The sequence below is a fragment of the Saimiri boliviensis genome, chromosome 7 (assembly GCF_048565385.1).
Source record: "Saimiri boliviensis isolate mSaiBol1 chromosome 7, mSaiBol1.pri, whole genome shotgun sequence".
Classification (NCBI taxonomy): domain Eukaryota; kingdom Metazoa; phylum Chordata; class Mammalia; order Primates; family Cebidae; genus Saimiri; species Saimiri boliviensis.
In genome coordinates this window covers 86922277-86946833 of record NC_133455.1, presented here as the reverse complement: position 1 = coordinate 86946833, position 24557 = coordinate 86922277, and the positions used below count along the sequence as shown (strand labels likewise).

At 39.1% G+C, this 24557-nt stretch overlaps 1 protein-coding gene across 1 annotated transcript in view; it reads right to left on the bottom strand.

Moving 5' to 3' along the window:
• IRAG2 (inositol 1,4,5-triphosphate receptor associated 2) overlaps positions 1-24557 on the bottom strand; it is a 107725-nt gene that overhangs the window by 63794 nt on the left and 19374 nt on the right. The window contains exons 8-17 of the mRNA XM_074402929.1: positions 21267-21384; positions 19131-19181; positions 16177-16254; positions 13104-13160; positions 10893-10952; positions 10723-10787; positions 8919-9018; positions 7109-7243; positions 6254-6355; positions 4820-4983 (exon numbers count right to left, since the gene is read on the bottom strand). Coding sequence (XP_074259030.1) covers positions 4820-4983; positions 6254-6355; positions 7109-7243; positions 8919-9018; positions 10723-10787; positions 10893-10952; positions 13104-13160; positions 16177-16254; positions 19131-19181; positions 21267-21384 — 930 coding nt within the window. The remainder of the gene's footprint in view (positions 1-4819; positions 4984-6253; positions 6356-7108; positions 7244-8918; positions 9019-10722; positions 10788-10892; positions 10953-13103; positions 13161-16176; positions 16255-19130; positions 19182-21266; positions 21385-24557) is intronic.

Sequence of the window (24557 nt, the reverse complement as noted above, 5' to 3'; positions counted from 1 at the left end):
GACAGGTAAGACAGAAGTGAATTCTTTGGGCAGCAACCAGAAAAACTGAAACATCAGATGCATAGTCCAACTCTTCCATCCTTTTACCCCTGGAGAGAAGCTGAGCTCTAGGTTTTTCATCTGCTTGCTTTTCACTCAGCTGGGAGTAGGGGCTCCAGCAAGTACATGCATACTAGTGCAAACTACCTTCTTTGTTTTCAGTTGTATCCAGGCATCGAGAGTATGCCAGGTCCCCTTAGCACTACAAGACAAGTGAAACAAAAGCTGGTATCTTATTCTCCTCCCCACCTGACCATACTAGGGAGAAACTAAGAGCTGGAGTTTTCTTTCCATTGACATGGCACTGAGCTGGGTTTAGGATTATGATGAGGATTCTTCAAATTTTCCAGCCTTGATGAAGCTGGTTTCATGCTCACTGAGGATTCGGGAGCCTCTCAACTAGTTTCTGGGTTTCTCGCAATAGAAATTTGTTCATGTATCATTGTTGAATTTGTGCGCTCCTGGAGAAGAGGCTTCAGAGCTTCCTATTCCACCATCTTGTTGGAATCACGCCTCTTTTTTTTTTTATTTTTTTTATTTTAAAGACATCACTTTTATCTATCTTTCTCTTTTCCAGGAATAATCTATATTCTCAAGAGTGTCCATTATTTTCCAAGAGAAAGCAAAAGGACTTTAAGGACCATCATAAATTCATATTTATTAATACTAATACTTTCACTTATATGTATTTTCACCAGTAGAACATGTTTTATGAATTTTATGAATCATAAGTCTTAGAAACAAGTTTTTAAAAATATTAGATGGTACCATCTGTTAAAGATATTCAACAGATGATGAACCTTTGAAGACTTTTCTCCCACAGAAATTTTATTGTCATGTAAAGAGGTATATATGAGCTTGTGTGCGTGTTTAAATCCAACAATTCTCCCTGCAAACACATTCTAATGGCAAGTCTTTCTCAGACTTTGCTATCGAACTAGCACACTATTTACCTGGTTTTCAGATCAAAAGCCTCTGAGTCAAGGATGACTCCTCTCTTTCTTGCACTCCACACATACAACTTGCCAGCATGTTTGTTTGATCTGATCCACCCTCAGAAATACACTTTGAATTTAATCATTTCTTACCACTTCCACGACTATTACCCTGGCCCACAGTACATCCCTCACCCGGACTACCATAGTAGCTCCTAACTCTATAACTTTTTGATAATGAAATATTTTATATTTCAACTCAGTATACAAACAAACGAATACACATACACACATGTGGCTGAAACAAAAATTCAATTCAGCACTACTTATTATATGTAATGCACTCTATTATTTTATATCTCATTTATTTAAAAAAAATAGGTCATGAGCCAGTAAGTTGATATCAGAATCTCTAAATGGTTATCTTTTGTTGAAAAACTCTTCTCTAGCTTGGTGCAGTGGTTCATATGCCTATAATACCAGCACTTTGGGAGGCCTAGGCGAGCAGATCACTTGAGATGAGGAGTTTGAGATCAGCCTGGCCAACATGGCAAAACTCCTCTCTACTAAAAAAAATTAAAATTAAAAAAAAAAATACAAAAAACAGCTGAGCATAGTGGCACATAGTTACTTGGGAATCTTAGGCAGGAGAATTGCTTGAACCCAGGAGGTGAAGATTGAACCCAGGAGGTAGAGGTTGCAGTGAGCTGAGATCATGCCACTGTATTCCAGCCTGGGTGATGGAGTGAGACTTTGTCTTGAAAAAAAAAAAAAAAAAGAAAAGAAAAACTCTTCTCACTGGTTTCACTGCTTTCACTTTTGCCTTCTGTAAATACTTCTTCATCTAGCAGATGTTTCAAAACACAAATCACACCAAAAAAAAAAAAAAAAAAAAAAAAACAAAAAATAAAAACAAAAAAAAAAAAAGAAAAACACAAATCACATTTCTTCTCTGCTCAAAATCCTCTAATGGCTTCTCATCACGCTTAATAAGAGCCTAACTCCTAAACATGAACTGCAAAAGCTGTGTGTGGCCTGGCCCCTTCTATCCCTCTGGTCCCACATCCTACCACTACCCAGCCTCTGTCCTGCCCCAGCCATGCCGGCTTCTTGCTGCTGCTCGAAAACACCAAGCTTACTACAACCTCAGGATCTCTGCACCAGCTACTTCCTCTGCCTGGAACACACCAGGATTGTCACATAGCTCACTCTCTTGCCGCACTCAGCTCTCCATTCAATTCATCACTCCTCAGGCACGATTTTCCTGGCTATTCTCTCTAAATTTAGGTTGTCCTGTTCCCTGTCACTCTCTGTCTTCTTAACCTGCTTTAATTTTCTCCATACCACTCCCTGACATTATATGTCTATCTATTTGCTGTTTGCATCCTTTATTAGATGTTTGTTTCATAGAGGCAGAGATTCCTGTCTTGTTTCCTATAATTCCTTAGCACCTGGGGTTGCGGAAGGGGTGGAAGCCAGGCAAATAGCAGACACCCAGATGGATATTGTATAAATCAAGTCCTACTTTCCTTGCCAAGCCTTCTGAGAGCACTCCTTTCTGTCCATGCCTCTATTTGGACCATTCAAATCTTTCCATTCTTCAGCACTAGAGCCTATTTACCCCACAGCAGAATGGGAGCCTTCTCCTCCTCAGCAAACAGCCCCCCAAAATGTACCTTTAATAAACATTTCCTACCTCATGTAAACAGAATTCTGTCTCATCCCCGCAAAACACTCCATTCATTTTCTTTTCTTTTTTCTAAAGAGGTAGGGTCTTTCTCTGTCTCCTAGGCTGCTAGAGTGCAGTGGCACAATAGCTCACTGTAGCCTCCAACTCCTGGGCTCAAGCAATTCTCCCACCTCAGCCTTCCAAGTAGGTGAGACTGCAGGCATGCATCACCATATCCAGCTCATTTAAAAAAAAAATTGTTTGATATAGGGTCTTGCTATGTTGCCCAGGCTGGTCTCAAACTCCCAGGCTCAAGCCATCTTACTGCCTTGTCTTCCCAAAGTACTGGGATTATAGGCATGAGCCAGGGCACCCAGCTATTTACTTATTCATAGTTAAAATCTCCAGTCAAATTATTTTGTGTGTAGCCTTTATGCGGCTTTGTCAGTTTTAAATTGTGTCCAGAAGCCAGAGGTTATAACCATCTTATGCTGGCAAGGAGTATTTTTCCCAATGCTAGGTTTCCAGAATATTTTTAAAGCATCTTGTATCAGATTTAACAAGTTGATGGTGGGGGGTTAACCGTCTAGAATACAGGCTTTGAAGTCAGACAGAACTAAGTCTGAATCCCAGCTATCACTTAATCCCAGCTGGGTGACCTTGGGCAAATTAGGAAACCTCTCTGGAGATAAATATATGTCAAATTCTTAGCACTACATCTGACACAGTAGCTTCTAGACAAATGACACCTACTGTTATTTAACTGGGCTGCTTGTAGGTTTAAGTAGGATAATACGGAAGATTCACTCATTTCGAGATGACATTAGTGCAGACCTCTCTCCAAATAGTTCTTTGTTGCTAAATAGAAGAATGTTGACGCTCCCTTTCATGGAGATGGTATCTGCTTAAGGAAGCTGCATGTCCGCTCAGCCCATGTCTTTTACCGCTACAGGGAAGTGTGGGCTCTCTGCTTCTTAGGGAAAGCAGAAGATCATTTTCTTGAGAGTTCCTTCTGGTATTACCTCTCTCTGGTATCTAGTTTCCTTATATTTGGGAGGAATAAAATAGTTTTTTCTGGCTATTTTCTTCAAGTTTACCTCAGTCTTTAACTACAGTTTAAAATTTTGTTCAAGTGCAATATATACCCATGTTCATTTGCTCATTCACTCAAAAAGCATTCCTTAAGAGAGTGCGAAGTATGGCCCTAGCAGTTATATAAATGGTGGTTAACAAAAGATAAAATCACTGTGCTTATGGTTTCTAGAGTGTAAAAATTACGATAATTTCCCCATTATGATAAGAATTGAGGGTAAAGGAAGGAAAAGAAGGTAAATTATTTTATATTTGTTATTATCTATTCCCTATGACTCATTTAACTGACATTTAGTTGCCCAGTGCCCAATGTGATACAGCATTTACTAAGGTCAAACATAAAACCCAGTGGGGAGGAGCCAACAGACCTGGCTTCAAGTTCCAGAGCTTTGATTAATCACTCTCAGGCCTTAGTCAATTCAACTTTATCTCCTCATGCCTTAGTCCTCTGTAAAATCATGAGATTACTAGAGGATCTCTAAGGATTCTTCTGATAAAAGACTATATTTCATAATTCCAAATTCTTTCTCTAGGGAAAAAATAAATCATTATACTGGTTTTCACCATTTTTTTTTTTTCCTGAGATGGAGTCTTACTCCGTCGCCTAGGCTGGAGTGTAGTGGTATGATCTCGGCTCACTGCAACTTCTGCCTCCTGGGTTCAAGCAGTTGTCCTGCCTCAGCCTCCTGAGAAGCTGGGATTACAGGCATACACACTACACCTGGCAAATTTTTGTATTTTTAGTAGAGATGGGGTTTCACCATGTTGGCCAGGCTGATTTCCAACTCCTGACCTCAGGTGATTCACCTGCCTCGGCCTCCCAAAGTGCTGGGATTACAGGCGTGAGCCACCATGCCCGGCCAGTTTCCACAAATTTTGTAGTTCGTTATCTGCAATTTTGAACATGTAAGTCAATTTCACACTGTTTTACACTTCAGAATTGTCAAACAGAATGTCTTCTCTGGAAAAAAGTATCATCTGAAATCAATACATACAACTTTCAGAAAGTAAACAATGCAGTGGCACAATCATAAACATGTCGTGTATATTAAGCATGGATTTCTTATATATAAATGTTCATCACCTGGCAAGAAATTCTTTTCTGAAATAAAAATATTCCTGTCTGAATCTCTTCAAAATCTCTATTAACTTGTCAAATTCTTTATCAAGAGACTCTTTGTGGTTTCCCAAGATGTTCAGCATTAAAATACAAAGATTTAGTTTCTCTTCCATGATATGCTTGAATTCCTACAAGAAAAGTCACAGGACAAACCCCAGTACTCCAATGTTAAAAGCGGACAAATGACAGAGGCAATCTAAAATGCTGCAGACATTCTATCTCAATGGCATACTGGATGCCAAAATTGTATGTCAATTAATACCAACTCTCACTTGTATGTCAATGAATACCAGTTCTCAATTGCCCAGAGACTGACTATCCTATTGGTTGATTATGTCAACGTAACAAGTATGTAGTGTCTATTGTGCCCCTAAAACTGAGCTTTACTTTCTTTTTCTTAAGTTAGTCCCTGATAACTTCAGCCATCATCACAATTGCTTTAGAACAGGATGAGACAAGATAATGCAATAATATCCATCTTTGTTGATTATTATATTCACATGCAATCTTTAAAAAATCAGATTGACTGTAATCCCAGCACTTTGGGAGACCAAGGTGGATGGATCACCTGAAGTCAGGAATTTGATATCAATCTGGCCAACATGGTGAAACCCCATTTCTACTAAAAATACAAAAATTAGCCAGGTGTGGTGGCACATGCCTATAATCCCAGCTACTCAGGAGTCTGAGGTAAGAGAATCACTGGAACCCAGGAGGCAGAGGTTGCAGTCAGCCAAGATCGTACTGTTGCACTCCAGCCTGGGCAACAGTGAGACTCCATCTAAAAAAAAAAAAAAAAAAAAAAAAAAACAGACTGGCAAAGGGGTTGAAACCATATTCCAGAGTTTACTTTTTTTTCTTTATCTTAAGGGGTTGATAGATGCTGGAAAGTAGCTGGCAGTCAAGAAGTAGAGGTAAATAGGTGGAGAGATGAAAGAGATATCTACCTTCTCATATGCTTCCTTTCTAATAAAGCTGGGAATAGCTACCTAAGAAGTTCCTGTTTTTCCAATGTTCTGCAAGTTTCTGAGACAATAAAACTGTCCAAGTCTCAAGAATAAGGTTCTTTTATACAATAATTATTGTTTCAAAGTTAGGCAATTTTAACAGGCTAAGGAAAAATCTAAGCTTAGACTAGCTAATTCTCACAAGGATATAAATGCAGTTTTTCATTAAATCATCTGATTATTTGTCTCTCCATTACATCTCACATATCTGCACACTCACTCTCCTTCACATTCTTTCCTTACCCTCACACTCATACACTTACTCTACACTCATCAGACTCAGACTGCAGAAGACCACAATAAAGTCTTAGAAAGGGTACTGTATATATTATTACCTGGCTTAACAAAGTAGAAGAAAAACCAGGAAAATCACAAAATATAGAACACTTACAGTAAGCTGTTCCTCCCACTTTTCGTTCACAGTAATTTCTGGATTAGTTACCCACCATTGAGAGCTTTCAATGAGGGTTGCAATTTTAGAAATTTCTTCATGCTGAAAAAAGAGTTCCACAACGTCAACTAGGAATTTAGATGAAAGTCATATGCTAAAATCAGAATCCATTGAGACCAAAGTTCTACTATACAGGTAACTCAGGAAAATACCAGACTACATTCCTTTGCATCTAATGCCTCCTGTGACTTTCTTTTATTCCAGGATGTTGCCCTGTGTACATATTCATCAGGTGCTCTAAACATGTTGAATATGTACAGAGAGAATCATTTTCTAGAACAAAACCTATCTTTTTAAATAGAAGAAAACAACCATTTTCACTTGTGTTTACCATTCACCAAACTAAATGCTACCTACTATCTGCTAGGCACTATGAAAGTGACTGGCAATACCAGTACGAATATGTTGTTCTCTGATTTCTTGAGTCATCTAGCATTTCCAGTGAGAAATCAAAATGGAGGAAGAAATACCAGCCATTAACCAGAAGAGAAGTAAAAGGAGGAAACTGGTCAATACATACCAAGTCTTCAGCCCTTTGATACTAAAGATTAGCCCACAGGAAAAAATAAACTCAAAAAATCCATATCTAATGGTCAATCTGTTAGCCCTGATTGGCCCAGAACTAAAAGGCCAGCTTCAGAGAGCTGAGAAAAACCTTCGCTTTTCAGAGTGTATTAAGTTGGGTCTCACCAGCACACAGATACATTTGGACTCAGCAAACAGGCTGCAGGTCAGTTATCTGCAGATATCCCCAGGCAAAGTGGAACACCACGATACAGGTATGTTATACGATACCAGCTTCTGAAGCGTGGCTGTGAATTCCACTCCTTTTGGCTCAGGCTCTCTTAGTAACAGCAGCATTTCTTGATCCACCATGGCATCCAGAGATGACAAGTTGATTACATTGTGCTGCCTTTCAGTTTCATTGTTCTGAAACAGCCATAGAAATGCCCACAATTGCTATCTGAATAAAGAACATTTATTATTTTTACTTAACAAAAACGATGCTCATGAGTTAAGGTAATTGTCATCGTCGTTTGGTTCTCAACAGTCTTGTGGAATTCTCCTACATCCTAAAAAACTGCTGACATTTTCTCTCTAGGACAGCTTCAACTGAACATTTATTCTGTCTTAAGGAAAACTCATTTATCAATAGATAACATCTACATGCGGATGATATAAACTGTTATGGCTCTCATTTTAACATAAAAATACGTAAAGCAATACCCAGGGGGAAGAAATTGGTGGAGGAGGGCTGCTCAATCAATCCCACTAAAAACAGGTTGGCTTCTTTTGTCTCTCCAGTTCATCAAAAACCATATGATGCTTCACAAAGTACATTCCCCATACGTCTCTCAAAGTTTCTGTCTCCTGTCATATTTTAAATATATGACCCAAGCCTTCTTTTTGCTGTCTGTTGAAAAGATCACAGGACTCTTATTTCAAGATTCTAGTTAGAAGACAAACTTCCTAACTCATCAGTGGGTAAACCTCTGAGCCAGAACTTGGCCGGCGGATAACCCCCTCTCTAGAACTATAGAACTTTCTGGGCTGGCATCTTGACATCATTATTATCTCAGAGGACTGAGGATAAAAACACACTGCTGTGGCAGATTTGCCACAGTTTCATTCAGTCTGGCAGTTTGGCTTGGTTTCAAAAACACAGTGAAATGATGAGTATTGGAAACAGAATGTTAGGAAAGCACAGCCCTCAGCAGAATGTCCAGGGCTGCCGGAGACGGCTTCAGATGAAGGCAGCATATGTTGTCCCTGCATCCTTGGCAGAAGCAATTCAAACAGCATTTGCCCAAAGGCATTCTTTCTCTCCTTTCAAGGTCGCATCACAGCTGTCAACAGGAGAACATTCTGACATATCCATTGTCCACAGATAGGAAGAGACCATCAAATGGTGAAAAGAAAGCAGTTTGCTAAATAAAGCGTTTCTGAACTTAACAAGCACAAAACTGGAAAATACAAAAGAATGACAATATAGCATAGGGGAGTCAGAATGTCTTTATCTCAGAGAAGGTTTTAAAGCGATTTCTTCCGATGTTATAAAGCACTGGGTCTATCAAACAAATGGAAATTGTTTAAACTAATCAATTCATCTTGCCACTTTAACCAAAACACATGTAAGAAAATGTAAGTTTTTGTTTAGAATGCAAAAATCAATTAATTTGGGTGGATACAATTATAATCTAAAGCAAATACATTTGGTATTGTTTATGGGCATCTTTATTTTCGATAAATGTATTTACTTTGAAGGTTTGAAAAATTCTAAAAAATAACTCATGGATCTCCACTGCTACCTTTGGGACCCCAGGCTGGGGATTAGGACAGGGAGTCTGTCCTGTCAGGAAAATAAAGATTTCTAAAGTCTCAAAGTCCCTGAATGCATACTTCCACAAACCTTCAACCTTGCTGTAGCTTTGGCCATAACTTGAAATCGGTCTTTTCTCCCCAAGCTCAGAAACTAAGAGAATGTACTACCAGTACATTCTCTTAGTGTCCCTGGTAGTTTTCAGCAAGCTGTAAACCTTCATTTAATCATAAGCTGTCACATGCGGTATTTTTTAAAGCTTTCCATCGTATTATAATGACCTACCTCTGCAGACTGAGCAAGAGTGAGTTCGTAATGTAAAGACTTGTCTCCTTCAGAGATGATACTATTATGCTCTCCACTAACATTCAACTGGATCCCATTTCTTGAAAAAATAAAAACAAGAGTCTAGTTAGGTGTACCTCCAACATTACGTTTTAAGTCTCTAGAATATAGGGTTCATTTATCACCAACTATCAGTCAGCACCCATGTGAGCCAAGGATTAAGTAACGTGTTTGGGAATATGGAGAGAGGTCAGAAATAGCCTCTGTCTGCCAGGAGCTGCACAGACTAGTGAGTCTAGGAGGTCACAAACCAGCCACATTTTTAAAAAGAATTGGAGTCAACAGTTAAAAATCAGAAAACATCACTTAAAAATCTCGATTGCTGGCTTTTCTTCCAAAATCAGAAAATGTGGCCAAACTAGGCCCATACAGTTTTGATGTCACAATTAGTTGGAGCTAAACAGAGTAGCCCCCTCTGCCTTTATATGGGTAATGCACTTTTCATCTTTGCCATTTGCATAATGTAGGTGTGTGCATATTCCATTAACTTTACTCATCTTTGTTATCTGGGTGGCTCTTGTGCAGGCGTCCCCAAACTATGGCCCATGGGCCGCATGCGGCCCCCTGAGGCCATTTATCCGGCCCCCTGCCGCACTTCAGGAAGGGGCACCTCTTTCATTGGTGGTCAGTGAGAGGAGCGCAGTATGTAGTGGCCCTCCAACGGTCTGAGGGACAGTTAACTGGCCCCCTGTGTAAAAAGTTTGGGACTCCTGCTCTTGTGCATCCTGTACTAGTATATTACTCACATTCAGAAACAAATGATTATCATACAGGATGATGTGTGTTAGAGAAGAGGCAAGAACAAGGTGCCATGCTCACATTCAAAAGGGTTACTTAGGCTGGGAGTGGTGGCTCACACCTAAAGATCACACCTAAAGTCGAGGTGGGTGAATCATGAGGTCAAGAGTTTGAGACCAGCCTGGCCAACATGGTGAAATCCCGTCTTTCTTAAAAATACAAAAATTAGCCAGGCATGGTGGCATGCACCTGTAGTCCCAGTTACTTGGGAGGCTGAGGCAGGAGGATCGCTTGAACTCAGGAGGCAGAGGTTGCAGTTAGCCAAGATTGTGCCACTGCACTCCAATCTGGGTGACAGAGTGAGACTCCATCTCCAAAAATAATAATAATAATAATAATAATAATAATAATAATAATAAAGGTTACTTACTCCAGGGTAAGGGAAAAGCAAGGGAAAGTCAACACAATGGACTGAATGTTTGTGTCCCCCCTAAAAATTCATATATTGAAATCCTAACCTCAATGTGATGGTATTTGAAGATAGAACCCTTGGAAGGTAATTAAGTTATGAGGGTGAGCCCTCATGAATGGGATTACTGTCCTTAGAAGAAGAAGCCAAAGAGTTAGCTAGCTGCCTTTCCTCCACGCTGGTAATAAGGATAAGTCAGCAATCTGTAACCTCATAGGGGGCCCTCACTAGGGCTCAACCTTGTTGGCACCCTGATCTTGGACTTCCAGCCTCCAGAACTGTACTAAATAGATGAGCGGTGTTGAAGCCACATAGTCTATGGCATTTTGTCATAGCAGTCTGAGCTAAGACAATCAGGGAGGCGTGGGTGGGGGAGTCACAGCAAACTCATAAAGGAGTTCTCACGGAGACAAATAGGGAAAATATCACATACAAAGGTATAGAGGAAAATAAGATGGCACATACAAAGCTCAACTGGCCAATAATGTAGGGTAGACGCACAAGAGAGGAGGCTGGCAAGGGCTGCTGTCTACTTACCTGATGAGGTCCTGTTGCAAGTGCTGTAACTCATGAGCCAGTTTATTTTTATCTCCTCGTAAATTCTGGAATTGCACACATTACGCTTTACATGTTACTCTAGTGGGAATTTACATTGAACAAGCCCACCTTACAAGCTGTGGCATTATTAATAATAATAACAGGTATACCTCTATAATGCTTCCATATTCCATGATGGTTGATTTAAGCTCTTCTATATATAAGCCTTTCTGAAAAGTAGAAGAGAGAAATAACAGCAAAAAAGTAATGGGTTCACCAAATCCTATTTATTAGACTATTGATGTGAGCCACAAAAGAACTGTAAATGCCCAATCATCATGCAATTCTACCAGTCTCACTATCGGAAAACTGAACCAGTCAGTGTCTGTGATTAAAAACACACAAGAATGGCTGGGTGCGGTGGCTCACGTCTGTAATCCCAGCACTTCGGGAGGCTGAGGCGGGCAGATCACCTGAGATTGGGAGTTCAAGACAAGTCTGATCAACACGGAGTAACGCCATCTCTACTAAAATTAGCCAGGTGTGGTGGTGCATGCCTATAATCCCAGCTACTAGGGAGGCTGAGGCAGGAGAATCACTTGAACCTAGGAGGCGGAGGTTGCAGTAAGCCAAGATTGCACCACTGCACTCTTGTTTCGGCAACAAGAGCAAAACTCTGTCTTAGGAAAAAAAAAAAAAAACACACACACACACACACATACACGAGGACAAAAAGGCAGCAATATGTAACTGGTGTCAATACAATGTGTTTATCTGACCCAGTGGAATCAAACTCTAAAAGGTGATTCCTAAGCCCAAATCATAATTATATTTATCATCATGATGTGTTCTGTTTTATTTTTATTTTATTTTTTGAGATGGAGTTTCACTCATGTTGCCCAGGCTGGAGCGCAGTGGCACAATCTCAGCTCACCACAACCTCCTGCCTCAGCCTCCCAAGTAACTGGGATTACAGGCATGCGCCACCACACCGAGCTAATTTTGTATTTTTAGTAGAGATGGAGTTTCCATGTTGGTCAGGCTGGACTTGAACTCCCGACCTCTGGTGATCCACTCACTTCAGCCTCCCAAAGTGCTGGGGTTACAGGTGTGAGCCACTGCGCCCAGCCCATGATGTGTTTAAGAAAAAATCAGTCTTGCAAATGACTAATGAAATTAAGACATCTGATTTTTTCCAGTTCTAATGATACCTCTTTGTTTTGTTTTACAAAACCAAAAGATACACGTAGTGAGTACCTGATCTCTAATTTTATCCCGTGGCTAGCATGGCATCTGGCACATGGCAGATGGTCAATCAATACCTGATGAATGCTGGACAAGAGTGCAGAATGGTGGGAAGACCAGAGTCATGGAGGAACTGAGTAGCCACTATTATCACAATATCATTACATAGAGAACACCCGCAATGAAGAAATCAAGTTAGGACAATAGTCTGTATTCCAGTCAAAGTCTACAAGGTGTGCGTGTTTCCTTTGAAACTCCAGAATGTTCAGGGAAAAGAAGACTGGCAAATATCATTCTTTCTTCAATTCCTTGTCATGGACTGTGGACGATTATTGACTTAGGCTGTGTTCCTTCCCGTCTCTCTTAGGCTACTGTAATCAGCACCATTGTAGCAAGTATCCTTGCCTACAATCGCAGGATACAAGAATAAATAGAATAATATCTATCTATGTATCTATCTAATCAATCAATTAAATTAGGTTTCAAATAATTTGGGTATATATTCTTCCACCCTAAAATGAATGGCTGCAGGCTCATTTATGTTGTTAGAAATTAAAACAATGTCACAGGTATCTAGCCAGTGACTGGTAGGCTGGCTTACTAATATTTGTCACATATGTGGATTAACACCACCAGAATTTAGAGAAGATATGTTCAAACTTATTTTTATAAAGTACTATAAAGGAAAGTCTCATGACATCATAACAGAATCCAATCTTTTAGACTGAGCATGGTGGCTCATGCCTGTAATCCCAGTACTTTGAGAGGTCAAGGGGAGTGGATCACCTGAGGTCAGGAGTTCAAGACCAGTCTGGTCAACATGATGAAACCCTGTCTCTACTAAAAATACAAAAACTGGCTGGGCATGGTGATAAAATGCCTGGAATCCCAGCTACTCGGGAGGCTGAGGCAGGAGAATCACTTGAATCCAGGAGATGGAGGTTGCAGTGAGCCAAGATTACACCACTACACTCCAGCCTGGGCAACAATGCAAGACTCCATCTCCAAAAAAAATGTAAAAATAAAAATAATCAGATCCTTTAGTAGGGGTGCAGTTAAACAAATGGCCAATTCCTTCATGCTTTGGAGAGAGCTAGCCAATGCCACGGGCCTTTGTGGGAAGGAACAATACCAACCTTCTGCAAACTTGTATCTTTATTAAGCAAAGTATTCTCATATGTGTGTAACTGCATCTGAAAAGAGACGAATTTAGGGAAGGCTGTTGGGACATTGCTTTGGTAAAGGGACAGTGCCATAAAATCATTCCAGTAAAGTGTTTCTGAAGCACCTTTAACATGTATGTATTTTTCACTTTATAAAGAATTTTCCTATCCAACTCTAGAGGCAGAAGTCATTGGTCTCACTTTACCAGTGAGGAAACCAAAGCTCCACACTACCCAGAGACTCACCCAATGTCACACACTGTCTACGGTACAGATGAGCTTAGAAAGCTAGTCTACAGGTCCAGCCAAGTGCCATTCCACACTTAACATAATAAGGGAATGTTCAAAATCTTCACTTTTTTGGTGAAAATTAAAAGTCTACATAGAATATGAAGACAAAGATTCCATAAGGACATACAGAAGACTCTTCCCCTTTTAAAAACACAGTTTAGACTGGCGTGGTGGCACATGTCTGTAGTCTCAGGCACTCGGGAGGCTGAGGCTGGAGGATGGTTTGAGCCCAAGAGTTCAAAAGTGCAGTGAGCTGTGATTATACCACTGCACTTCAGCCCCAGCGACAGAGTAAGACTCTCACCTCTACAACTAAAACTTAAATTAAAAACAAACAAACAAAAAAAACCATAGTTTAAAAATGCTTAAGATTTTTTTTAGGTAAGTGAACATAAAGGATATATCCATTTATTCAAATCAAAAGCAAGCTTGTTGGCATATGCTGCTATGCATTATAGAATGAATAAATATGTATATGGACTGAATTGAGAACCTGGAAAAATAATCATCACGGTCAGAAGCAGATTCATCATCGTAATCTTATATACTGGCTATAATCACATTATCAGCTGAGTTTACAACAAACTTGTGAAATAGGTAGAAACATCACAGGCATTTACTAGATGCGAAAATTTAGACCTAGAGCTTGCTTGAGGTTATAACATTTTTAAGTAGAAAGACAGGATCTGAACCCGTGTCTTCTGGCTCTTTTCACTAGTTCATCACAGTTGTGTTTTTCAAAGACAGCCACTCCTAGTGTGGAATTACTTTTAATGTCTAAGAAGGCTGGGCACAGTGGCTTACAGCTGCAATCCCAATGCTTTGGGAGGCCAAAGTAGAAGACTCACTTGCTCAAGGAGTTCAAGATCAGCCTGGGCAACACAGCAAGACTTCATCTATACAAAAAATTGAAAAATAAATTAACTGGGCATGGTGGTGTGCATTCCCAGCCACTTGGAAGTTTGAGATGGGAAGATCACTTGAACCTAAGAATTCAAGGCTGCAGTAAAAACTATGATCGTACCACTGCACCATAGCCCAGGTGACGGAGTGAGATCCTGTCTTTAAATTAATTAATTATTAGTTAACTTTTAAAATTTTTGATGTTTAAATTATAACTGTTGTTTTCTATATAAATATGTAAAAATAACACACACATGAAATGTTAGTTTCTGCTAGGAAACTGGAAAATTCTACATATAAATATGAAATGTAACTATATCATTTCAGACATGTACATCAAAATATTTCTCAAATAAACCATTAGAGATAACAATCAGCATGACACAAATTCCTGAATTTCCTAGTCATTGTCATCTGTTTCCTGATAAGAATGTACGACAGATAACAAAAATATGTATGAAATAAAGACAAAATTAGACACTATCTAGACAAAAAATATTTGTGTAAGGTATAATGTCTTAATTTCATCAGGGATAAATTTTTCCCCTCCTCATTTTTAGCATTAAGAAGGTACAATATCTCAGGTTGAGGTTGAATAACTACAAAAACAAAATAAAAAGGTGCAATGTTTGAAAATTTTCCTGATTTAGAAATTTATAAAATCAGATACAATTAAATTAAAAATTGCCATATAATGTAAAAAGATAATAACAAATCTTGGCAGGAATGTGGAGACGTTGAGCCCTCATGTACTGCTGGTGAAATGCAAGATGATGCAGCCACTGTGAAGACAGCCTGGTAGTTCCTTAAAAGGTTCAACACAGAAACGAGGCTGGGCGTGGTGGCTCCCGCCTGTAATCCCAACACTTTGGGAGGCCAAGGCAGGCAGATCACTTGATGTCAGGAGTTCGAGAACAGCCTGGTCAACATGGTGAAACCCCATCTCTACCAAAAATACAAAAATTAGCTGGGCATGGTGGTGCATGCCTATAATCTCAGGTACTCAGGAGGCTGAGGCAGGAGGATCCCTTGAACCCAGGAGGTTGCAGTGAGCTGAGATCGTACTCCAGCCTGGGCAACAAGAGAAAATTGTCTGTCTCAATAAATAAATAAACAAACAAACATAGAAACATCAAGTGATCTGGTAATTTCACTCCTAGGTATATACAACAACCAAGAGAAATCAAGACATATGTACACAGAGAAATTTGTACACAAATGTTCATAGCAGATGATTTACAATAGCCAGAAAGTGAAAACATCCTGAACGTTCATCAACTGATGAGTGGACAAACAAAATGTGATATATCCATATAGAACATTATCCAGCCATAAAAAGAGGTAGTAATACATGCTACAATATGGATGAATCTTAAAAACATTATGCTAAGTGAAATCAGCCACACACAAAAGGCCACATATATGACTTCATTTAAATGAATTGTCCAGAAGAGACACATCTACAGAGACAGACAATAGATTAGTGGTTGCTTAGGGTTGGGGAGAAGATGGGAAGTGGTTCCTGTTAAAGGGATTTCTTTCTGGGTGATGAAAATGTTTTCAATGTGATTCTGGTGATGGTTGCACAACTCTGTGAATGTACTAAAACATACTGACTTGTATATTTTAAGTTGATGAAACTTAAGGTAAAGCAGTTGCCAAAAAAAAAAAAAAAAAAAAAAAAAACAAGGAAAAGGAAACTGATTTTTATATAACTCAAATATTTTGTAGACTACAAGTTTCAGAATTTATAATCAAAAGTTAGTTTGTCAATGAGGCATAGATATCTTCATAGAATAATATTGGTTTGACAAAAAAATATATATTTTACCAGTATTTGGGAAGCGCTTACTTGGTGCTCTGTCTCCGTTTTAGACAATTCCTCAATCTTCTTTTCCAATCTGTCTATATCCATGATGTTCTTGATATTCTAATGTAAAAGACAGTATTCTTGGATTTAGCACCAAGAAAAATAAAGGATGATGACAATCAAATTCTCTTTTAGGAGGTGTTATTTCATCACTCTCAGTATTGCCTTTTTATATTCCATTCAACCTCAGCTACCACTCCCATGGTCACAAATTCAAACTTGTTATTACCGGTCACTGCAGTCCCCCCATTACCCTAACTGCAAGCATCCCACTCTTCAACAACCACCTTTTGCCTTTCCAGATTACTTCCTCTATACCAACAAACCTTCAATCCCCCCTGGAACCTGCAATCCATTGATCCTACCACCTTTTCATTATCCTTCAACCTTGCCATGAACTCAGATCCCTCTTTTCTTAGCTTCAGTTCTTCCATGGGCAATCATTATAATCACTCCCTTCCAAATGCCTCAATTCCCTGCCTAACTCCTGCTTCTTAGCATTTTCTTAAATTAACTTACCGCCCACTCTACGCCAGCACCCTTTCAGATGAACATGCTCAAAGAAAGCTTGAACAGACAGGTCACACGTTTAATTCATGACCTTTATACTCAGTGTTTGCTGGTGATCATATCCTATAATCCTGGTATATTTATACTGCCTTTTACCTAAATCAGGGGATGTGGTAAACTATGCCCACCCCCGTCACTCCACCCCTAAAGGTCACATTTAGCTGATAACTTGTTTTTGTAAATAAGGCTTTATCAGAGCAAGCTGTGCCCATTTGAGTACATACTGGTTATGACTGCTTTCACAATACAAACGCAGAGGTAAGTAGTTGCCACAAAGGGAATTTTTGTGGCTAGCAAAGCCCGAAAATATTTATAATCAGGCCCTTTACAAAAAGTTTTCCAACCCCTAGCCCATTTCATTCTTTCTCCTCAAATTTCCAATACCTCCTTTAACATCCACACTCTTAGCTGATGACTTTGCTTTGTATTTCACTGAGACACTAGAAACAACGGGAAGAAAATGTCCTTCTTACCTGAATGCATAAGAAATATCTTTGGATATATTACAACGCATTTCCTGATCCAAACACTGCTATCCATCTCCACTGCAACTGCTCAGTCCAAGCCCCCCTCAGCTTTTGACTGGATAATTTCAAGGGCCTCCTAATGGATATTCCTGTTTCTTCTCTTGCCCTGCTGCAATGAATTCTAAACCTAGCAGCCAGAGTTGTCTTGTTAAAACAAAATTACATCATATTACTCCTTTGCTCGAAACCCTTCAGTGGCTCCTGTCTCACCCAAGTGTTCTTTTTTTTTTTTTTAAAAACAACAACAACAACAACAAAAAAAAGCCAGAGTCCTTGCAATGCCTGTGTAAGCCCCTGGTATCTGACCCCACCAGCTCTTGGCCTGCATCTCTTGCTACTTCCTCACTTTGCTCCAGACACTCCGGCCTCACTGTCCCTCCAAAATAGCAGGCAGGCAGTAGCCTCACGAGTTTGAGCTTACTATTTCTTCTGCCTGGAAGGCTCTTTCACAGATAAACCTCCTTTCCCAGTTTTAAACCAAAGGATTAGCTTTATACGGCTGCTTTTCCTACCACCCTAGTTTAAATTGCACTCCTCTCTGCCTCAATTCTGTGTTCTGCTTTTCTTTTCTTTTCTCCATAGCTCTTTTTACCATCTAACATACTAGTTCCACACGAGCTATTTTGCTAAGCTCATATATTCAGCACTTAGATTAGCTCTGAGGTCTTCCAATGAGTATGTGTTGAATGAACTAAATGAATGAATGAATAAAAGTGATTCACTACCCAAACCATTGTGATGTTACTCCACAATGCATCAGATTTTTCCCTCCCGAAGGAATCTTAGCTAGTTGTAACACTTATATTCATTTTTCTAATGTAAGTCAATAATTGCAATGCTATTTCATGATGAAGAGCTTTAAATCTTCCTTTATCTCAATTCTGAAATGGTTTGATACAATTCTTTGATGCTTGTCAGTCATTTAAATAAGAGGAGAAAAATATTTTACATTAGAAGTTTAATTTTAAAGCACTAGTTTCACAAAAGCCTGGCCTTGAGGCTATAACAGCTCTGAATCTTAATGTAGGCTTTCTTTCCAATCTTTAATTGTTCCTTTCCAATCCACTTTAAAATTTTAAAATACCCACTTGGCCCACATTTTGAATAACTCTCTAGACCGTGCAGCACAGCTTCATAAATACTTCTGATAGCCTTACATAAAAGCAAAATTTAAAAACTGGCATGCTACTTGATATTAAAATGATATCTATTATACAAGATAGAATTTTCCCTGCAAAACAGTAACTTACTAGTAGCTTGTTCTGTTCTTTCCATACTTCAATTTTGCTGTTTTAAAAAAATTAGTCTTTTTCTTTGAGATTATATTATTTCCTAATATTTATAAGGTACATCATGGTTTACCAAACAGCTTCACATGAATTATCTTAGTTAATCTCAAAAATAACTCCCTGGAATAGATACTGTTAGCCCAGAAAAGGTAAATGATTTTTCCAAGGTCATTTTTTCAGTGAATTTAAGATGTGAATCTTATATTCAAGATTTTGTCACTCTGTTCAATGGAATTATAATAAAAAATTATTAGATAACATCCACAGCTTCCTTCTTGATTTATGTATTTTTTAGATGGGTTCATTGTATTTCATCTTAAATTTGAATTTCTTAAATCCCATTTCTTCCAAGAATAATTGCAAAAGCAATAGTTCCTCTGTTCAGACATGAAAATCCCATCCACTCCTCCTCACCTGTAATCTGACAAATCAACCTGCTGTCTGGCCAGAGGAGCCTGACTATCCACATGATTTTTATTTAACCCACAGTCATAACCCATGATGTGATGTACATGTTTGCTTATGTCAGTGTTTAATGACTCTGACATACCTCTTCCTGTAGAATCCGAATCTTAAGAATCAGAGCCCGGTTTTCTGTCTCCTAATTCATTGTGAGAAAAATAATTAAAATGTATTTAAGATGTTTATGAAAATACCACATATTTACCTCCAGGCTATTGACATTCTTTCTCTTTACCAACTTTAAATGTGGCATTCACTTACCACGAATCAGCCTACTCTGAAAATATTTTCAGTGTGGCGTTAAGCCTTGGCTTACAGGTTCTTGGGGATCTAAGTTAAGTCATTCTCCTCCTGGACTCAGTGTAACTATGTTTATTAGGGAAGAAAAGACAAAAACCAAAAAAAGCAACAACCTGGCTTCTTTCCCTGCTACTTCATTTATGACAGGTAGTTGCAAACTCAGCTATTTAAATAGCACCTCGAAATCACAGAGCTCTGGCTTTCTATTTGAAGCTGTGGATATTCTCAGATTCAGTATCATCACAACATATGAGCATCAAAAACTGTTTTATAATTAGCCTCAAATTCAGAACCATCAGAAAAAAATTAATATATTTCAGGACAGGATATTTGCCAAAATGTTAACAGTAAATGTCACGGGTAGGTTAAGAATTTTGTGAAACTTTTTATTTGTTAATATGCATTTGTTTATTCTTATAAAGTAAATAGGCATTACCTTTAAAATATAAAAATGAAAGAAAAAGATATCTCAAGCTAGGATTTCATTGACACAATAATAAACACCTGCTCCCCCTCCACGTACTTAAAATCAGAATACCTGAGTTCAATTCTGGCCCTACCATTTTTTAAAAATTGACAGATAAATAACATCATATGCTTTTATCACATATAACATGATGTTCTGAAGTACATATACACCATAAAAAGTTAATTTAGCTCTATCATTTATTAGACACTTGACTTTGAACAATTAAAAACTTTCTCTGAACTTTATTGCTCTATTAAATGTTTTAACCTATAAAAATATAGCAACTTTTGTTTCTACCTTACAGATTTTCTGTTATTACCTATAAGATGAAGTATTAACTAAATATTTTGAAATTATAAAGCACTAAAAAATGCAAATGATTAGGATTCTGTGTCTAGGACTGTGCACTTTACTTTAATTATTTATTTTTTGAGACCAAGTCTCACTGTCATCCATGGTGGAATGCAGTGGTGCAATCTCAGCTCACTGCAGCCTCTGGCTCCTAGATTCAATGATTTATGGGGCTTCTCTGCAACCTGTAAGTACTGAGAGAACGAATTTTATTTTAAACTACGAAAAAAGGTTAAAGTGCTAGGTGCAATGGGTCACGCCTGTAATCCCAGCACTTTGGAAGGCCAAGGCGGACAGATCATGAGGTCCAGAGATGGAGACCATCCTGGCCAACATGGTAAAACCGGTCTCTACTACAAATACAAAAAAATTAGCTGGGCCTGATGGTATGTGTCTGTAGTCCCAGCTACTTGGGAGGGTAAGGCAGGAGAATCACTTGAATCTGGGAGGCAGAAGTTACAGTGAGCCAAGATCATGCCACTGCACTCCAGCCTGGCAACAGAGCAAGACTCTGTCTCAGAAAAAAAAAAAAAAAAAAAAAAAATCAAAAAAAGGTGAAAGTCTCACAGATAATTTTTTTAAATTCAAGTAGTTTTTAGTATCAGATATTTTTAAATTCTATCAACTTTAAGAGGAATTCCAGATATTTTCTGGATTTTCACAAACTATTGTGAAAGTGACTGAGAAACGTAAAAAATTTTAATCTTTATTGAAAAGGAGGTCAAGCATAGTGGGTCATGACGATAATCCCAACACTTTGAGAGGCTCAAGTGGGAGGACTGCTTGAGCCTGGGAGGTCAAGGCTGCAATAAGGCATGATCCTGCCACTGCAAGGCAACAGAGCAAGATCCTGTCTCAAAAAAAAAAAAAAAAAAAAAAAAAAAAAAAAAATGGTAAAGAAACAAAAGAAAAGTAAAAGAAAGAAAAGGAAAACACAGATTCAAAAAAAAAAAAAAAATCCTACCTGCCTTTGCTTTTCTAAAGTGTTACCAATTCATTCATCAGCCTATTGACTTCTGATATTTGCTGTAAGATAAGTCCCCTTATAGATTTCAGTTATGTAAACTATATGTCAAATTCAAAGTACTATAATAGATGACTTACTAATTGTTTGCTCTGGGCTACAATCATGCTCTTCTGCTCTTCTGAAGCATTCATACTAAGTTTCAGTTCCTCCAGTTCTTCTTTTAACAGATTTGTTCTCATAATAGCCTGGTGGGCACTGTGGGGGTGGGGGAGAAGGCCATGAGCAAAACCTCAAATATAACCGTCAAAGATACTAAGAACAGCCAAGGACTATTTTGGACCCAAGTTGAAAACCACTAAAGGCTTAAACCAGATGCCCGCAATAGTAAAAATATACCCATGATCTTTCAGTCCTTGGAAAAGGAAGGAATTTGGAAAAAGTGGGGAGTGGGGAATGGAGACTAGAGGGAAAACAGACAAATATATTCCTGAAGCTAAGATGTAGAGGATCCCTTTAAAAATCCATTACTGGCTGAATCACCTGGTTCTTTCTCCCTACTAAGAAGATGTAATGTTAGTTAACGCAGTTCCGTAAGTATTTATTGAATAATACCTAACGTTCTAGGTGCTCTACAATGCAGGCTAAAATGGTGAACAAAAGGGACATGGTCCTTGGTTTTACAGAGCTTACATACTACGGAGGGAGATGACAACTAAACAAAGAAATAATTACACATGACATATTCTTTAAAGAAGTTTAACATACTGTTGATCATAACAGAGCATTGGAAGAAAACCTAAACATCCACCAACAGAGAACTGATTAAATGAATTGTGTAATCCGTATCATGAAATTAACTATCTGTAGCTCCCATTAGATTATAGACTGTCCCATAGGAACAAAGGCTTCAAAGCAGATAAAATTTTCTCCTTACTAAGAAATTACACTGATAATTCAACACACACTAGTTGAGCACTAAACCTGCTCCAGGCACCATACAAGGCATTGAAGAAGGCAAAAATGACTGAATCCAGAGAACTGTACTCACCTGGAGTTTATAGCCTAGTGGGATAAATAGACAATCATAATGACAACACAGTATGCTAAGAATCAAAAGAGATAAGGGTTCTTGGCTTGTAGGCAGCTGGAAGGAAGGTAGTGCTGTTCTATGGTAGATACTCTAATGAGCATTAGGCTAAACAGGATGTATTTGACATAGTTCCTCCCATCAAGGAGGTCACAGTGATACGAACAAGAGACAGGCAAATACTAGGTAGAAAAGGGCAGGGTCCCTGGCAGGAATTCCACCCTTAGTCCTGGACCCACAGCCCTAAATAAGAACTTCACATCCCCATTTTCCCTCCTGAATGTTGCCTTTTGGCCTGCTGCACCCCCTAGCCTGTGCTTGTAAAAACCCCAAGCTCCACTGGCAGAGGAGCAGAACAGTGTGGCAGAGAAGGAGAGAAGAGAAGAAGCTCTGAACATCAAGAGAAGAAGAGGCAGCTAGACATCAGAGACTAAGGTCAGAGAGGAGTTTGGCCAGGGACTGTCAGAGAAGAGTTCGGCTGGGACAGCTGAACTCCTGGGGAAGATTATCTTTCTACTCCATCCCCTTTCAATCTCCCCATCCCACTGAGAGCCACTTCCACCACTCGATACAATCTCCCCATTCACCATCCTTCAAGTCTGTGTGACCTGATTCTTCCTGGAGTCTGGACAAGAACCCGGGTACCAAGAGGGCAGGGTATAAAAGGCTGTCACCCTGACCCTCCACTGAGCTGGTTTAACACTTAGCCATCCACAGATGGCAAATGCTAAAAGAGTATTGCTTGTAACACATGCCCTCTGGGGCTCCAGAGGTTGTGGGCAACCCTAGATGCTGACACAGGCTGGTACAGGGTTTGCTCTTGCTGGCATCCAAAGGCACTCATCCAGCTCCTACACCTGCTTACCTGCATGCTCTCCCTCCTGCCAGGGGTTTGAGCATGGCAGTTGAAGAAACAAGACACCCCCGTGGCAAGTCCCAGGAGGGGTTCAAGGGAACTCTTCTGCCTCAACAGTTAATACAGAAGCCAAATTACACTATGATGGGACAACTGTACAATATCAAAAATAGGTGTGGGAACCCAAAGGAAACAGAGACTTCAGAAAGGATTAGGGGAAGGAGAAAAGAGAAAGACACATGGCTTAATTTTGTTGACAGTGGCATTCTGACTGCCCATCTGGATTCTTCAGCCCTTTTGTCTATTATGTGAGTTACTTAATTCCTTTCTGATATGACTGCCCATTTAACCAGAGTTAGATTCCAGTGCTTGCAACCAAAAATCCTGACCAATATATTCATCCAAAGCAGTTTTGTTAAATAAACTTTGAATTTTTGTATTTCAGTTAAATAATAAGCCAACTGTGAAATGAGCCAACTGTGAAATAATAAGCCAACTGTGAAATTTTTGTATTTCAGTTAAATAATAAGCCAACTGTGAAATGACTTGAGGTAAACACTTCTTTTAAAGATGAGTTTAGAGACTGGACTGAACAAGGTCAAAGATTTTGAGGATGAGAATGCTTTAGTGAAACATATGGCTGGGCATGGGGGCTCACTCCTGTAATCCCAGCACTTTGGGAGGCTGATATGAGCGGATTACTTGAGACCAGGAGTTCAATACCAACCTAAGAAACACGGCGAGATCTTGTCCCTAGAAATACACAAAAATTAGCCAGGCATGGTGGCGTGCTCCAGTAGTCCCAGCTACTTGGGACCGTGAGGCCAGAAGATTACTGGAGCCCAGGAGACAGAGGATGCATGCAGTGAGCAGTGATCATGCTGCTGCACTCCAGCCTGGATGACAAAGCGAGGCCCTGTCTCAAAAAAAGAAGGAAAAGAAAGGAAAGAAGAAAGGAAGAAAGAGAGAAACAAATCCACTCAAAAACTCATGCACAAATGTTCATAGCAGCATTATTTCTAATAGCCAAAAAATAGAAACACCCCAAATGTCCATCATCTGAAGAACAAAATCTGATATAGCTATACAATGGAATATTATTCAGCCATGAAAAGAAATGAGGTAGCAATACATGCTACAACATAGATAAACCTTAAAAACATAGTGAAATAAGCCATACAAAAAGGGTCACATTTTGCATGATTCCCTTTATATGTAATGTCTAGAGTAGGCTAATCTGTAGAGACAGAAAGTAGAATAGAGGTTGCCAGAGGCTAAGGAGAGAGGAAATAGAGAGTGACTGCTGAGAAGTATGGAGTTTCTTTTCAGAGTGATGAAAATAACCTGGAATTGGTAATGGTGATGATTGCATAACCTTGAGAATATTCACTATGGTTTTTTGTTTTTGTTTTCTGAGACAGAGTCTTGCTGTCTGAAGTGCAGTGGCATGATCTTGGCTCACTGCAACCACCGCCTCCTGGGTTT